Source organism: Meleagris gallopavo, chromosome 1 (genome assembly GCF_905368555.1).
Source record: "Meleagris gallopavo chromosome 1, MGAL_WU_HG_1.1, whole genome shotgun sequence".
Classification (NCBI taxonomy): Eukaryota; Metazoa; Chordata; class Aves; order Galliformes; family Phasianidae; genus Meleagris; species Meleagris gallopavo.
Genome location: NC_139404.1, coordinates 20,711,931 through 20,730,878, shown reverse-complemented (window position 1 = coordinate 20,730,878; position 18,948 = coordinate 20,711,931). Strand labels below are relative to the sequence as shown.

The 18,948-nt window shown below is 36.8% G+C and overlaps 1 protein-coding gene across 1 annotated transcript in view; it reads right to left on the bottom strand.

Moving 5' to 3' along the window:
• GRM8 (glutamate metabotropic receptor 8) overlaps positions 1–18,948 on the bottom strand; it is a 346,291-nt gene that overhangs the window by 105,620 nt on the left and 221,723 nt on the right. Inside the window, exon 8 of the mRNA XM_085218365.1 lies at positions 392–592. Within this exon, the coding sequence (XP_085074491.1) occupies positions 392–592 (201 nt within the window). The remainder of the gene's footprint in view (positions 1–391; positions 593–18,948) is intronic.

The following is an 18,948-nucleotide window of genomic DNA, read 5'->3' as shown; positions in this document are numbered from 1 at the left end:
AAGAATGGAATTTTCAAAACGGTATATTTTCAATTCATTCTCTTGTAAACACATGAGTAACCTCCATCTAAGGATTTTAATCTGTCAACAGGACTGCATGAGTCCTCAACTTTCTATAATAGCAGCTTTTCACTGAAATATTTTTATTGACAGATTCTTATTTTTAACATCTGCATCCTGTGGGAGCAGCTTAATGTTAAGATGAAAAATACACTTGGGGTTTCAAAGCAGGTGGAAAAACTCACAGTTCTGACTGAATGAGAACTGCTTCTAATCTTGTGTTTTCCACTGTGCCTTAAAGTATCCTATATATAGAAGAAAACACATCTTGCCACTTCTGAAACATTTAAAGAACAAGAAGGTAGAAAAAAAAAGAGTACATATAACTTACCATTAAAGTTTACTGCTCGGATATAGGTAAGTAGTTCTTTACCATCAATTGTGCTCATCCTTGGACACAGACCAATATATCCAGGACAGAGATCTTTGTGCATGTTATGTAGTGCATAGGCCATGGAATATACTGCATCAATTACAAACTGAACTTTTCCTTCTTGCTCATAGGCTGAATCTCTTGCAATTCTTTCTAAGCCTAAGGAATAAAGAGAAAAAGAGTCTGTTTACTTCCGTTTGTGTCCATGTGTGTGCAGAAATCCACAGTAGAACATAAATGATCATGGTCAGATAAATAGGTAAAGTCAAGACTCTGCTATCCATCACCTACATAAACAAGACAAGTTAAAGTATGGCCATCTGGTTCTGCCTCTAATCCTTATATGTTGTGCCAAGTATATAAACGCTATGTTGAATCCTGGGTTGGGAAAGAGGACAGAGCATTTCATTACAAGAAATATATATGTATATGTATTTCTACAATCCAGTAGAAATCTGCTCCACAGCTTATTGACGTTCATTCAATAGCTGGCTGTAGTTATTTATAGGACACTTCTACAGTAGCTTGTCATTCTATTTTAGATAAATTTAAGGCTACCTCGATTTTTATCTATGTCTACTGCTTGATTGAGATTATTTAAGCATGTCAGGGAAAAAAAAGCCGAATGCTTGCAAAGTGATGTGGCCATCTGTCTCCATACTGAAAAGTGCTTATTCTGAGACTTTTCCCAGTATTTATTAGTGAATTATGTTTCACGTTGAGAGCTACGTACTGTCCGCTGTTTCCTACAGGAACATTTTTCCTACAGTGGGTATACAGAGAAAATCAATACATTATGAGATTTTGATTCTGCAGGGACTGCCCACATTAATCACCTATGTGCAAATCCAGACATACCTTTTATGCTCAGCAATGATAGCACCAAGTGGAAAAGTTAAAAATAAAGTCCAGGAAAATTATATTTTAGGCATGTCCTATTTGTGAATTCAGCCACTGATTTCTAAGGCTTAGCATTTTCATTTACAATGGGAAAAGGTCTCTGCAGATTTTGGCTTGAAATCTGCTCTGCTGATGTCTACAGCCAAACTTCCATTGACTCAGTGAACTCAAAATTAAAACCAAGGTTATTTCTCCTCATAATACAGTTAAAAAAAGAAAACAAAACAAAACTTCCTTATTTCTTGTACTGACCATAACTGACTATGAGAGGAAAGGATATAACTTTGTAACTTACCACAAATTACTCAAGTGGCATTTTACAAGGCATACTATCTAATGATTGGCAAGTAATTAGTAAATTGTATGACGTTACAGAAACCAAGCAAACAGAAAAACATTTCCTTGCACATACTGAAATTTGCACAATTACTTGAAAAACACTGCCTAGACATGACAGAGTATAAAAAATGTAAGACATGGCTCAATGAGACTGCAACTCTATTAAATTACTTCATTTGCAAACTAGCTTTCAACAGTAATTGACAGGCAGAGCTCAGGATCCTTCCCTTAATTGTTCCTGCCTGGTTAAGACTGCCAGACAAGAAGTGAAGGGCAGGGCTTACAGAACTGCTGCAGGCACACAGCAGTCAATAACCTACACATGTTCCCAAGAGTTTCCTCATCCTCTAAGTGGGACGGCCAGGACAGAATATGTTTGAAGGAGATACACCTCTTTTTGTTTCCAAGCCAAATATAATTCCCCTCACACATCAGATAGACGAAGATGTATGTTGAAAGGTGGAGGGCTGGTGAAAGACAGAAAGAAATTATCTTCTATAATAAGTGATAAGTCATAGAGTCCTGAACACTGCAAATATTTCTGCAAATACATTGTACCAAGTGGTAAAAATTTATAAAAGAAAAAAAATGAGTAATACAGTCCCTTGCATTTCACTGTAGTTTAAACATACACAGGATTTATATAAGCTTATTCCACAGTATAACATTTCACCTTTACTCTTCAGAAATAATTTATCATATAAATTACAGGAACTAATTTCTCAAAAACTAATTTATCATATAAATTACAGATCAAAAATGAATACATTACTACTGAATGTGTTTCCTTAATTATGAGGGGCTAAGCAACATAACAGAATTATCAGTTTCAAATCTAGCAATCTCAAAAGGCAATAGAAAAGAAGTCTCTGCTTTCAACAACAAAGAAATAATTTAATAAAAAAACCGCATACATAAAACAAACAGAAATCAACAAATTGAATTACATGCTATTTCTTTTTGAAGTTTCTCTTCATTTTCTCTTTCCAAAACTTATAAAGATGACCCGAACTCATCAGATTAAATGTCTGCTATATCTGATTACATTACATATAAGCTCTACAAAGCATGCTTACACATACACACACAAACACAAGACGACTTGAAAAAGTGTAACTATACACATCTCATTAACAAAATTCCTTAATGCCTTTTTATGATCACTTCAATTTCTAATCTCACTGTTTTTACTCCAAAAGGAATTACTGAGGCTGCATTGCTGGGGAGGATGATTACAACTCTTGAACTCAGGAACTGTGCTGACACCATTCCTCTGTACTCTGATTTCCATACGAAGGAAATTCAAGTAAATATAACATGATATTTTCTACCAGGTCTTCCAATCCAACTGTTGAAAAGTGCAGGCTTGTGGGGAATTACAGCAAGATGTTGAGACTTTCCCTGACCAATGGATAAAATCCATAGCTATATGTACTAGTGTTATCATCTTGGGCTGGAGAAGAGCTAGGAGAGATGAGGCACCACTAGCCCAGGAGAAGTGTCAACTGCTCCTGGCAGTCTTTATTTGGAATCTATTTCAGGAATCCTGCAGTGAGATCATCAATGATCCCAGAAGAGCTTGGAGAACGTTGCCACAGCTACTCTTGCATTTCCTGAGCAGGAGTGACAAGCCAGACTATGTTAGCTGATACTGTTGCTATAATTTGTAATCATTTCCCCCTTTGCTCCTGGTAGTTCCTGTACAGCATGAATAATCATTTCCTACTCAGGATGGTGGAACTTGGCTATGGCAGGGAAAGATAATGAACATAAGGTGAGATGTAGATTAGGTAGAAAAGTTTACGAGGGAAGAAGCAGCACTGACATCACCAATTCCCCATGCATGAACTGGGAATCAAAATACTTCAGGGAATACAACAATTTTATTTACAACAAGAAATTATATCTTAATTAAAAATTTAATAACACCACATAGTAAATAAATTAATGCAATAGAGCTAAAACAATGAATTCATACGTGGGGAGTGGTATCACCTGTGGGATACAAAGCAACCAAAATTTAAGTTCTTGATCTCACCAACAAGTGACTAATCTGCTGGGAGATAAGTGCTATACAATTCGCCTATGTTTTAGACTGGCTTTTTAATACTGATCTTAGGGCACATGTAGATGAAATTCCTTTGCAAATGCCAGTGGCAAAACAACAGGAGGAGCACAGAGCAGATTTCTTATTTCTTATTGCCTTATGAATAAATAAAAAACAATTATAGATAAGGCACAATTGGATATACAAATTATCAGTTTGTGATATAGGGAAATTTAGTTAATTAATTTGATTATTAACTGCAGTGGTTCTAGAAATTCCCAGTTTGCTTTATATTTCTCATCAATACTACTCATGTTGTCTTACCAATCTTTTGGTTTCCAGTTTGTAATATTGAAACAATTTGTATAAAATTGCAACCTACATTATCTCGCATATGTTCTATGTTTTCAAAACTACACCCTTTACACATAGTTAAAATTTTAATTTATGCTACTTGGAGACCATAGTTTAAAATTGAAAACATTGTATACAAGAACTAGTTCGAGCTCCAGACTTGAAGCCCCCTAAGAAAGGTTAAGCTTAAGACACAGGAGTTAGGATATAATAATATATAGGATATATATAGTTAGGATATAATAATTTCTATTATCCAGTTAGGATATTATGCAGTGTACAAGGGAATAGGATCCTAATCCCAGGAAGTAAAACATATGACAGAGTAATCATAATAATTTCAGGTTCCAAGCTTAGAAAAGGAGTGCAGTCAGAGACAAAAAAGACAAGACACATAACTAGAGCCCGACTTGGGAAATGAGATGTTTCAAGGAGGTGTCTTGCTTCCCTAATCATTAACCAACTGAAGGAAATATTCCTTTTTGAAGTTTACCATTTTTCAACTACTTTCATTTGAGCCATCTTAATTTCTAACATTTTAGATTGTTACTCAAAATCAATGCTCAGTGTTCATAGAAGTGTATACAAGCACTATCATTTTTATTAATCAACCTAAAAATACCTATTTTGATTTCTCAGTGCTTACTGGTGTCCATGCTGTTTTTTAATTAATCTCCTTTATTATCATTTTATCTTTGTTTTGTTTAGGAACGACTGGAGCACAATTGGCCAGCTCACCTTTCATGTTCAGTTCAAATATTGGCTCATTGCAAGCACTCTTCCACTGTTTTTGGTACTGATACTTCAAAGCTTATAAAAAATCAATATTAACCACTCAGAAAACATGCAACCAACTCTCTGAAAACTCTCACATCTAAGTTATAAAGAATGTCTGTTTCTTTTAGTTGAAATGGAAATTACTTTGTCACTATCATCTGGTAGGGTTACATCATTTATTTCACTAACCTAACAATATACTTTTGATCTTTTTGCACTATTATTTATAGACTTCTGCTTGAAAAGCTCGTTTGAGAAAACTGTAACAGCAGATTTCCATTTACACTGTTTTAATCCATTTATTGTGATATTTGTTATTACCTAACTTATGTACCTTACTCCTAGGGTTGGTAATTTCTGGAAAAATAATCATTTATCCAGAAATAAAAAAAATACTAAAAAAAAAAAAAAAAGACACAAAACAACACAAGGCTTGTATGTCTTATCCTTCAGTTAGAACAGAACAATTTGAATAACTGGCTTTACAGTGACAGAAATTCTGCTGCAGAATGGTTGGAATCTTCTAACCATGAATTCACCACTAAGAGAAAAAATCCCTTTCCAAGAGTTTGTATTCCTCCTGCCTTTCAACAATGCCATCCGTTCTTTTGCCCTGTCCCCTCTCACGTGAGCTGAGCAAGAAATATGCTTTTCTAGGGACTGTTGTGATTACCACTCTCTGGGGTAATAGTGGGAGGACAAGTAATTTTGGGGGCAGAAAGTGAAAATAAAAATGATTAGTGAAAATGATAATACACAAAATGCTTACCAGTGAACCACATATTCCATTAGTTTCCCTTTACTGGCATTTGTTATATGCTCAAGAGTAATTACTGTGCAAAGCCAGTTGGTGCATCTGTGCAACTTCTTGTTATGTTTTTCAGACTCATCTGTTTATAAGTCTGGATGTTGGATAGCTAGTAACATTTTGTCAGTTCACAGTCATAATGCACATTTTTCACATTTTGCCTCCTTTATTTGGCTCACAAAACAGTTTTAGTTAAGCTACACTTGAAAGCAAACAAAATCAAAGATAAATATTATTGTGTTGAGATTGATCTTTCTCTGCATGCCAATCATAATCACAGCTAAATCACAGGCACTCCTTAGCTCAGACATGCTAGTTCTCTTTTTGTCAGGATTTGTAAGAATACATCTTTGTAGCATCAGTTTTTCCTTAGAAAGTTGTCATCTATAACTCTAAGACATTTTACAGTCTCAGCAGGAAGCACAAGGGGTGTATGTTGCTACCCTTGCAGTCTTCCCTGATTATTCAGTGGCTTTCCTCACACACTACAGACAGTTTGATCTCCCAGAACAAATAATGCAATAAAGATCATCATCTCCAGTTAATGAAATTCAAGGGGATGATGTACTATTACAGTGGAGCAGTTGAGCTTTCTAGTAGTAGCCACATGGTAACAGTGATGCTTGATTTGTGCATTGTTAGTCTGCAGAGAGTCTCAAAAAATGTGTGGCTCTTCTGCAATAGTACAATGACAGTTTAGAAAGCAATTCAGAGAGTAAGTTAAGGATTATATCTATTCTCTCAGCCATTCCAAACAAGAATTTGAGAATGTAAAAGCAATGATAGTGAAATGAAACAGTTTGACTTTGTTCTTCAACGACTGACAGATGAGATACTGTGAACTGGTTGCTGATGTAATTTTTGAAAGGTTATGGTTTAAGCCAATTCACCAAAATTAAATATTCAGAAATATAAATGGAAGGATCAATTGGCAAAGGTCTGAGAGGGAAAATGAAAACCAGTTTTCCAATCCCTACCTAGGAGAATGTGGAGATTTTAAAATAGTTCCTACCCAGAAGAGGGGGCTCACAATTTTCAAACACACTGTAAACAGAAAATAGCAAAAAAATATTTCAGGTAAGTCAACATGTTCCAATAACTTTCCCTTTAACTTCACTTTAAATGAGAAACTACATCTTTTTCTTTGCCTGGCTCTTTAAATGGAGCACTTTAAAAAAATACTTTCCCTGAACGCAGACATTTTTCATGGATAACACCATAATGTTTTTCCCAGCCTTCAGAGTAAATCAGAAATTTGTTTCAGCAAAACACAAATAGTGCACAATCCTATGTAGGTCACTCCAAAAGTATGCCTCCCGTTTATATCCATGGGAACAACAGATACAAAGAGCACAAGAACGCTACTTCATAGAGCAAATTCTCAGCTACAGAATGCTATGTTTCAACACAGTCACCACCATTATCATGGAGCATTTTCACCAGTGATAAGCAAGAGCCTGAATGCTGCACTCATAAAAATTTGCATCAGCAGAGTTGACCCACTGTTTCACAGTTGCTATGACAGCATTGTTGCTAGTAAAACATTGCCCATATGGCCCATCTTTCATCAGCTCAAACAAATGGAAGTCAGAAGCCATCAAATCCATACTATACAATGGGTGTTGTAGGACAGTCCACTCAAGACTGGCAATGTAGCAGTCAGAATTGTTGATCTGTCCAGGTTGCAGGAGAAACAGAACCCTTTCCTATCCCAAAAGACAGTGCACAGTTTTATCCTCTCAGGGCAGCATCTTGAACTTTTTCTTCAATGGGGAACTGACTTGTCACCACTCTATGGACTGCTGTTTTGACTCAAGCTCATAGTGGTAACACCGTGTCTTGTCACCAGTAATGATGTGACCAAGGAAACTGCCATCTTCAGTCATATTGGTTCAACAGATCTTGACAAACTTGCATAGAGAGTTTTTTATGTTCTCAATTGAGTGTTCATGGGACTCACCTAGCTCAAGCTTTGCAATATTCCAACACTGTAACCACTGTTTTCAGTGCACTGAAGCCAATATTCAGCTCCGTATGCAGTTCCCTGGTCATAATCCAACAATTCACACATATGAGCTGACTGAGACACTCTTCATTTTGTGGTGTGGCAGTTGTGCATCCAGAATGTGGCTTGTCTATCACATCATTGTCAGTGTTGCTGAAACACATATCCATCACTTCATTGTGCTCACATCCAATGTTTGGTCTCCATAAACATTCAGAAAACACTGATGAATGTCAATGGGTGCAATTTTTGCCACACCTTTGCTTCACACACACTTCCATGTCAGATGCCATTTTTTCAGACTGCTCCTCTGCTGCCATCACAGCAACAACACACAATGGAATATTGGCAGGAAGGTTCAACTTCTACTGCCATACCACCAGCATCTGACTCTGACATCATTACTTTTAGAGTAGCCCTCATATATACTCAAGTTGAAATAAACTGTAATTCTGGTCACATTGTTTTTTGTTTTGTTTTTATTGGGTTGATACTTTTTTTTCTTAGAGCTGTATGAAGTTCAGAAGAATGTCTTCGAAAAACAAAATGAAGTCGCATTGCTCATTTCCCTGCACTGAGTCTCTAACAATAATTTGACTATTCTTACCTCAGTGAAAAACTTTCCCTTTTCTACTTAGTGTTTTTGTATTGCTTACTTGTAGTTCCTTGAAACACTGTATACAAAGTTGGAGAGTGCAGGCATTCAGAACTCTCAAACATTTAAAATTTTAGTTTACTACATCTGACAGTGGCAATATTGGGTAAAATACTGTCTTGTTGATCCAAGATTTGCTTTGATGTGTATATTTCACTAAGAAGCACTGACAGCAATCACATAATGATTAGACATTGTTGGATGTGGTTTCCATAAATCTAGATAAGAGCCATGCCACACGTGTTAATCAAAAGATATATCAAAAATAGTGGGATAAATAATCTCTATTTCAGGTATATCAGTATAAGTGTTAATGGAACTGTCTGTGTTGGAATATATAATTTAGTGTGGACAAAACTCAAAGCTACATATAACATTTCAAAAAGTTTGATGTCTGTACATCTGACAACATGAGAGCACATACGTTTTCCAGTAATACTTACAGAGAAAAAAAAACACACTGCAGGAGTTTGAATTAAAAAGAGAATTCCAGTATTGAGAAATTAATAAATCTGACATGTAGGTTCTGTTAGATTTTCCCCAGATTTTATGCCTGGAGAGCAAACCACTGTCAAATTTAGCAAAATTATTTATCATTCATTCAATGTATATAAGGGAGAAATTTGTCATGATTAAGCTGGAGTGACATTGGAACAGGCTGCCTAGAGAAGCTGTGGATGACTCATTATTGGAAGTGTTCAAAGTAAGATTAGATGGGGCTTTAGGCAATCTGACCTAATGAAAGAGGACTCTGACCACAGAAGAAGGGTTGGAGTAGAAGGTATTTAAGGGTTCCTTCCAAACCAAACCATTTTAATTCCATGATTTTTCAGGTTTCCTAGATATTTACACAATCAGCTGCAAATGTAAAACCATGAGCTAACTACCATTCCATAAATTCTACAAAAATAATAGTAATAATAATATATAAAAAATATACCAAAAAAAAAAATAAAAAAATCAGCCGCAAAAGTAATCAGTTGCATTTGTAAATGAGAAATCTTATTTGCTTGGTTTTTGATCAAATCAAAATTGTACAGGAAAAAATCCATTAAATTAGATCATAAAAAGAAGTGTTTGTAATAATTAAAGCAGGTCAACCTTTTCATTTGACCTTTCTGAACAGAATAACAGGAAGATAAAGACGAAAACTTGCTTGTTATTTGCTAATGCAGAGATCTAAGAACTACTTGATCAAAGATATATTTTAAATGTTATTCAGACTTCAAGTCTCAAAGTCAGCTCAAACTTTCTGACTCCACTTTGAATTTCTTTACCCATTAAAAATAAGTGTTTTCACTAACAATAACAATTAAAAAAACACAATAACACGGAAGCATTTTTCAGTCCTCATCCTATCTCTGTAAATCTATAAAAATTTGCCACTGTGTTGTATCCTTTTCATTTGATAACTTCTCAGCAACTAAGTCATACACTTTAGTAGCCTAGGACACTCCTTCAGGTATTTGCAATCTACTAAGCAAAAACATAACATTTTGGAGAAATTATGAATTTATTTATCTTTTAAAATAGGATCAGTATACCAATGAGGTTTAGTATGACCAGTCAACAAACAAAGTATTTTGCTAAATTTCTCTAGTTTAAAAAAAAATAAAATCATCATTTCAGATCTGGAGGTGAGCATGCAGAAAGAGCCTACATTTTCTAACATAGATTATCCATGGGAATTTCAAACTGTGGAGAAGCAATTGCTGGTGTACTAGTCAATGCACATATCTGGAAATAACTGATATCACTTTAAAACCCCAAAGGATGTGAGCACTTCTAATGCAGACTTCAGTGTATAACTACAAAGCCTACAGCAATGGGTATCAGGTTCAGAAAAGCTTCAGTACAAGCAACAGAATTTATTCATTGTCTGTCAGTATTTAATCTCAGAAGACCTTAGGTGCATAGCAACCATATGTATAAAAATTTTTCCTCTGCTTATTGACTGTGAGAGCTTTTGAGTTTAAGCTTCAGACTAGAAACTCCAGGGACTTTTGTCCTCAGGATTATTATTTTTAGATACAAACTTGATTGAGACCTTGGTAGGGAATGGCCTTTCTTGTAATTGGAAAGCGTTTGCTGGAAGTATAAACAGAGCCATCCAAGCACACAGGTTTCTTAAGTATTTATGGTTATTATTTGATAGGAGTCTTCTCAGGGAAAAATAAAAGAATTAAGTTACAAGATTTGGCCCAAAAAATTTTAACATCTGAACTACTTGTTTTAATGAATACTGACTGGAGTTAGTTCAAGTGTTTTCCTTCAGTTTGATGAGAAATTCCACAAAAGCAAACTGATGCTGGCTGCAAAGAGTTCATAGTCAGCATTTAACAAAGAAAGACTATCAGTTTGAGATGTTATTATTCTATTTTCATCATCCATTAATACTTGTTACTAATCCTTCCACAGGAATTTAAGACTTTCTCAGCTCAGTTAATGGACAGGGCTTTATGTAGGAGTCTCTCCTATGATTACTGGAAACCTGAGCCAAATGATCTGCTCCTGCATCAAATAAGGACTATGTGTGATGGTGTGGCATGAAGTTTCCAAGCCAAGGGATAGTAACATTCTGTCAGGGCCATTTCTGAAATAAATATTTGATAACTTGAGTATGTAGAAAATTTAAATATATATATATTTGCAACGTATGGTAGATGTCCACTTTGACTAAATGCTCCAATGTAATGATTTCACAGCAATTATCAGGTAATTTTTGGTGTTCCTTTGCCATTGGTTGCTTAGGGTAGGATGTATCTCACACAGTTTTAGGGGTCTAGCATTTAGTAGTCTCACCTAATGAAAGCTTTTTCACGTCAAGAGTTAGAGGTTTTCTAACTCATAATTCATCTCACCGTTTCTGGAAAGGAAGCATCTAAAGAAATGGGTTAAGATGTCCTCCTGAACTGACTCGTTCTTGTGTGACTAGCTTAGATACATATTTAACTGTTAGAAAACTAATATTAAGGAAGATCCAAGCCAAAAAGAAAAAAAAAAAAAGCATCTTAAGCATCTTTCACTAATCTTATTCAAAGAGTAGTTCAATGAACAACACATCCCTTTCATCAAGACCTAAGTAAACTCACTAGTGTCCAACATTTCCACTGGTGAACGGTATCTTCATCAGTGTTTACCTTCTATAGCCACATAGATTCCATATTGCCAGTTGTCTCTCACTTAACCCAAGATCTGATATTCTCTCAGCCACAAGCTCACTCATCTCACTTCTTTCGCTCATCCTCAGTGGCCTGGGTCTGTATTATTTTCCTTTGCTTATTCTGTCACCATCTTTAACTTTTTCTTGAAGGAACAACTAATTTGTCTTCAGATGAAGCCTACTGCTCGTATAAAGTAGTGGCTCACACATTGTCTCCTGAACAGTTTGCTGCCATGGGGACAGAGACTCAGATCCAGCACAACAAAAAATCAGTTATGCTTATTTTGGTCTGTATTCACTAGTAAACCTCCAAGAGGAGGTTTTTGGAGCTAGACAAAACAGAACTAGTCTTGAAGAAATTCCTATGTGAAGGTGAATTTTTTAAACTGCAATCAAAAGGACAGGAACAGGTGAAAATCTGCATTTGAAATTTGTAATTTACTCATTGTTCTAATTAATGATGTTTTTTCAGGTCCTGCTAAAAATAAAAGCACCATAAATTAGAAGTAAGCATCGAGTTAATGGACTGCTTGATGCCATGAATGGCACATAAACAATTGGCTTCTGGAAGGGGATTTCAGTCTACAACAGGAAGACAATTTACCTGCCAACAGTATATTCCCACTGCTAGTTCTTTAATCACAAACTAATTAGAACTGATAGGCTTCATTGTTAAATTAGGGACGTTAGAAGTTTTGCTCCAGCACTCTTACAGTTACTCATATCCTGCCCTCACCAGGGCAAAACTGACAATCACAGTCTTGAAGTTCCTGGTAGATACTGCGAACCATTTCAGATACAGAGTACCAATTTGCTCTACTTGCCTCCTTTAGCAATTAGTAGTGCTAAAACACTACTAATTATAATATAATAAACATGTTAACTACTGTTTAAGCATCACCCTTCTCTTAATGGAATGTACTCAAATTGTCACACTTTACATACCTCTATCAGCAAAACCCCTATTGTTATTTGTTGTGAGCATGTCTTCAGATTTGCAATTCATTGTATTCACAGTGTTATAACAGTGTTCTGATTCTGAAGCTTCATTTTTATCAGTTAATATTGACAATACACATCCAAAAAAGTACATCTTCAGTATATTACACCTATCATTGTAATCTCAAGATGGTGAGCATCTGTTTGATTGTTCTCTGGCTCTCTGAAGTAAAATGAGAAAGGACAGAGCTTTGCAGATATTCTGATTCCTGTGCTGAAAGAAAAGACCACTAGTCATAGCCATCATAATATCATAAGCCTATTAGAGTAACCTAAAGCTGGTAAAAAATGATTTTTCTCCTGATCTTGAACAAAATTGCACTGCTCCCATCTACTTCCTTAAAATACATTTTACAATTATAGGTATAGATTTTGAAGAAATCAAAACTCCTCTATAAAATGTCATAATCATGTGCAGTTCATGTTCCAATTTACCAAGCGCAGTTTGATCTCATCTTACCAAAACTGTTTCATTTCTTCTTATTTTCATAACTTGTATCATAACCTTTAGCTTATAGACTGAAGACAAATCCTCAAAATCATTTCAGTGTTTCACCAATCCATTAGACATATAAACATGTTTTAAGTCTCCCTATGTAAGAAGTATATCAGCAATCTGGAGAAGGCTTGGCAGAGAGAAAAAAAAAGAGGTCTAGAAGGCTTGACATCTTGCCCTGTGAGGAGGGACTGGGGGAGATGGGTTTGTCCAGCCTTGATACAGCTTCAGTGTTGACCTCACTGAGGAGCAGCCCCCAGTGCCTACAGGGAGATGGGCCCAGGTTCTACACAACTGTGCATGGTGCGAGGACAAGAAATAATTGGCATAAATTGAAATGAGAGGTATAGATCAGAAGAACCATTTTTCCTATGATAATGGTCAGGCAGCAGAACAGCCTCCCAAGAGATGACGTGCAGTCTCTCTATCGAGCTGTCAGTCTCACCTCTGTGCCTTTTTCCTAGAAGCATTGCTAAGACACAAAGAAGGCAGGGACGGGTAATACAGGAGAACAAGGATGGCTTCACCAAGGGAAAATCCTACTGACCGATCTAGCGGCCTTCTATGATGGTGTCACTGCATCAATTGGCAAGGGAAGAGCCACCGATGTCATCTATCTTGACTTCAGTAAGGCCTTTGGCATTGTACTCCACAACATCCTACTCTCCAATTTGGAAAGATGGATTTGATGGATGGATTCTCCAATGGATGAGGAAGTGGCTGCAGGATCAAGTCCAGAGACTGATGGTCAATGGCGTAATGTCTGGATGGAGACTGATAGCAAATGGTGTCCCCCAGGGGTCAGTGCTGTCAGTCAGGGACCAATACTCTTTAATATCTTCATCAAGTGGGTCAAGTGCACCTTCAGCTGGTTTGCTGGTGACACCACGCTGTGGGGTGTGGTCGTCACACCAGAGGGACACAATACCATTCAGAGGGACGTAGACAGACTTGAGCAGTGGGCCCAGGTGAACCTCATGAGGTTCAACAAATCCAAGTGCAAGGTCTTGCACCTAGGTCAAGGCAACATCCATTACCAAAACAAGCTGGGGGATGAAAGGATTGAGCAAAGCCCTAAGAAAAAACACCATGGGGTTGCTGGTAGATGGAAAGCTGGACATGAGCCAGCAACGTGCCCTCACAGCCCAGAAAGCCAACTGTATCCTGGACTGACTCAAAAGAAGTGTAACCAGCAGGGTGAGGGAGGTGATCCATCTCCTCTACTCTGTGCTTGCAAGGCCTCACCTGGAGTACTGTGTCCAGGTGTGGAGCCCTCACTACAGGAGAGAAATGGACCTGCTGGAGCAAATCTAGAGGAGGGCCACAAAAATGATCCACGGAATGGAACATCTCTCCTACGAGGACATGCTAGGAATGCTGGGGCTGTTCAGCCTAGAGAAAAGGCTCCAAGGTGACCTGACTGTGGCCTTTCAGTATCTAAAAGAGAGCTAAAGGAAAAGGGGACAGACTCTTTAGCAGGGTCTGCTGTGATAGAGCAAGGGGAAAAGGCTTCAAGCTCAAAGAGAGTAAAAATCTTTTACCGTGAGAGTGCTGAGGCACTGGAACAGGTTGCCCAGTGATGTGGTTGGTGCCTCATTCCTGGAGATTTTCAAGGCAAGGGCAGATAAAGCCCTGATTGCCCTGGGCAATCTGATCTAGCTGCAGTGTTCCTGTTCACTGCAGAAGAGTTGGGACTAGATGGCCTTCAGAGGTCCCTTCCAACCTTAAGGATTGTATGATTCTATGCTTGGAGATTTTCAAGACGTGGTTGGCTTTATCCTAGAGCCATCTGAATGCAGCCTAAATCTGACCCTGCTTTGAGAAGAAGGATGGACTAGAGGCCTTCCAAACTGAACTGTCACATGATCCAATTCAGATGCACAAAAAGACATGTAAGTAAATGTAGTTTAACAATCTCAAGTGTATATGTGTATATGCATATGTACAAATGTATGTACTCTTGCAGATGAGCACATGCCAATCCTCAACAACCTACATGAAGCTTGTTTGGGAAGAGGCTCTGGGGGAATCCTAGGTGAACTATTTCCCCCCTCACCTTGTCTTGGACTCAACAGGTTTGGATAGCAAGGGTTCTGACAAAGAGGCCTTTTGTTGATTTCTTTCTGAGTCCCTGGATAATTAAGAACAGATTGTGTCAAAAAGAAAATGACTTGCGTGGAAAATACCTGTAGATTTGATCTTGTGTTAAATGTCTCCATCTTTAAGGACACTTAACATACAGAATTAAAATACACTTAATGTTGCCAAATTGGGTGTGTTTTATTGTGAGTACTGTATTGTTTACTTTCAGAATGGTATAACTCAGTCATTTTCATTCTTCTCCATGAGGCTGGAGTTTTTTGACAATGGAAGTAAAGAAAAATTAACTGACAGAAAGCAGTGGTAAAATTCTTGGTCTCATTTTACGCAGTTTTAAACATTTTAATCAGTACACAGTTTGCCCACTGTAACCTCAACGGATACCAAACTTCCAAAAACAGAAAGAAAAGCCAAAATGTATTTTGCCAAGATCAATTTTAAGCCAGCTGTTGGCACTGATCTCTTCTGCTAAACTAAGTTCAAAAGGAAGTCGATTTATACAGCCCCCCCAATTTTACTTCAAAATCTGTGGTGTTACAAGAATGTCAGAGGAGCAATGACAAGAATTTTACTTTAAGACAAGCTGCACTATTTTCTGTTACAGTAGACTGATTCTTTCCTTTCAGTAGACTCGCTCTGACATTCTCTATTTTCATTTAATTGAAGAGAGAGCACCTGAAGATACAGAAATTCATACACAAGCTAAGACATATAACTCAGAGAAGCTGTAGTCTGCCTCTCATTTTAACATTCTCCAATCTTACGGATATGCACACTTGGTTAAACTAAATTACTTAGTAATATATAATAGCCAATATGTAATTTACAATATGATCATCACTGTAAAAAATCTAAACAATATTTTTTAATTTCTTTTCCCCAAATGCTGTATTAAAATCTAAAACAGATCTGATAATGTTCAAAAAGAGAAAAAGAAAGTGATGGTACTGAAACACAGCAACGCAGCAATTACTATTCAGGATGGAGAACAACAGAGACTTTTTCTAGCTGTAATCAGTGTATAATTATGGCCACACAAACAAGGCAAAACATAAAGAAGCAACTAGAAACCAGCATCTTGTTCCACGCTATAAATCCATGGTTTCTTCCACCTTTTTATCTTCTTTATCTTGCTCTTATGTACAACTGGAAAGATGCATTTTTTAGTCTGCAGCTCTCTTCATCAGTAGCATCAACCAGAGATACACATTAATACCTCTGGACAAGCCAGTTCATTTTTCAAAAGTGCGATGGATGATGACAAATTCTTATTTATTCATTCATTTATTTCAAATATAGCAAATCAAGAGGATAAAGTGGTTACCTGTTTTGTGCATGAGAAATTCAATAACAAACAAAAATATATTTTTTTCAAAATTCAATAATGAATCTACATCACAGTCTTTTAGATGCAACCATTTATCTAAAGGGGCATCTGGTTATCTTATGCTATCATTTAAACTTTTTGATTTTTTTACTTCAAGAGAGACTTGTCAAACAAAGTAATACATGGACTTCACTTCTGGCTTTCATACTAATAGAATTTTTTCAGAATTTTATTTTCCCCTTTGATATCTACATATTACTTGGTTAGAATCACAGAATCACAGCATGGCCAGGGTTGGAAGGGACCTCAATGATCATGAATCTCCAACCCCCCTGCCACAGGCAGGACCACCAACCTCCACATTTACTACTAAACCAGGCTGCCCAGGGCCCCATCCAATCTGGCCTTGAACACCTCCAGGGACGGGGCATCCACAACCTCTCTGGGCAGCCTGTTCCAGCACCACACCACTCTCTCTGTAAAGAACTTCCCCCTGATATTCAACCTAAATCTTCCCTCCCTCAACCTCAAACCACTTCCCCTTGTCCTGCAGTTATCTACCCTTTCAAAGAGTTGATTCCCCTCCTGTTTGTAGGCTCCCTTTAGGTACTGAAGGGCATTGAAGGAAAAAAAATCAGATCTTACTGAAGGCTATGTAAGTGCCATCCCACACTGATTGGCAAAGATCTGGCCAAATAATAATTGGTAGCTGTTTTTTGTTGTTTTTGTTGTTGTTGTTGTTGTTTGTTTGTTTTTCTTTGTTTTTTACTGGGGGGAATAAACCAATTAATTTATCCTTGTTAGATACTATCTAATAACATCTAATATCATTATTCATGGAAAAATTACAAAGTGAACAAAATGTATTCCACATAAATAATGTTAAAACTGGATATTTTGGTAATTGGTTAAGCAGGGTGAAATTGACTTTATTATACATTTTCCCATTGCTGTAAAAATCTTATTTTAGACATGGAAAGATATAAAAATATAAATAGCACTACACTGTTACAGTAGAGCAATTCCTCCTTAAAACTACTTTCAGAAGATTAAAATTAAATGCTCATGACATATTTGCAAACACCAAATGAATAATACATATCGAACTTTTTTTTTTCCCTCTTTTTCTTGCCTGGGAGGAATATACACTTTATTACAGTTTCAGAGACTGTGACCAATACTTTTACTCTGCATTCTTGCTGGGAACTATTTTATAAACTTGATCATCTATCTTGTACGGAATCTGTAACAAATCAATGAAGTAGCTTTGCACAGGAAGGAACTGAAGAATTCAGTCTATATTTCACATTATTTTTGTGAGAGCTCAATGGAAATATGGCTTGATTTGTTATTTGCTCAAAATAAATGAAAGTATAGCTAAAAGGGCTGCTCCAAAAGCAATGCCTTTTACTTTATCATGTTGGACCATGACATCACAGGTAGATGTTGGTGGTATGGCAGTAGAAGTGGAATCTTCCTGTCAATTTTCCATTACGTTCTGTTGCTGTGCAATGAATGGTAGCGGAGGGGCAGTCTGACAAAATGGTTCTGACATGAAAATGTGTATGAAGCAAGGGAAGGAAAGACAGAAATCTTGCAGAGTCCTGAAAAAATTAGTCTTGTTCTTAATATTTGCACCAGGAGATGGAAAGGACAGGAAGAGCATTTACTGTAATCGAAAGTAACTTCATCCACTTTTTAGCTGGTCACTGTTTCTTGTTATTACTCACATGGGAGCTGGCAGCAACCAGCTTGGCTCTCCAAGTTTCTGGGCAGCAGGAACATGCAGTCATTTACAAAAAGCAGCTAAATAGGAACACTTAAAATATATTCCCACTATGATTTGTGATAACTGCAGGTGTACTTCTACAAGTGGTCAGGTTTCAGTGAAACGGTAACAAAAATGTAAGTGATATAAAAACATACTGCACAAGGAATTCTATTTAGTCAGGCAACAGTCTCCCTGAATGCTATCAACAAACAAATGCTGAACGGGAACAACATGCCAGTAGTGGAGCACTATGGAGACCTTCTTTGAAGGCCTACAGATAATGTACAGATGGGAGCTATGACAAAAGGATCAATGTGTCCTTTTTGCTATAGCTTCCATCTATAACTCCCCTATAACATAACTGCACAAAACTGCCTTTCCATCACCCTTGCCTTCATGGGACTGAAATAAGGCTACTTATCCAGTTCAGAGCTCTTCTCAATTGCTAACTCAAAAGTAATCACTTGTATCACTAAATGAGCTTGATGATCCTGATGTAACTAGAATACTGGTAACATTCAATTCCAACACCACTCACAATCTCCTTTGGAAACATCACACAAACAATGAATAAAATGAATGACAAGATTCGTTTTTTTGTTTTTTTTTTTTTTTAAGATTCCACGACTGAGAGCTCTTGTTGAAAGAATGCAGTATTTAAGACAGGAAACAGGATATGGGATTTTTTTAATTATTATTTCTATTCTCTCTGTTAGTGGAATTTTATTTCTCTCTGTTCTAGACTCTCCTTAAAGACCTATGATCTTGAGGACC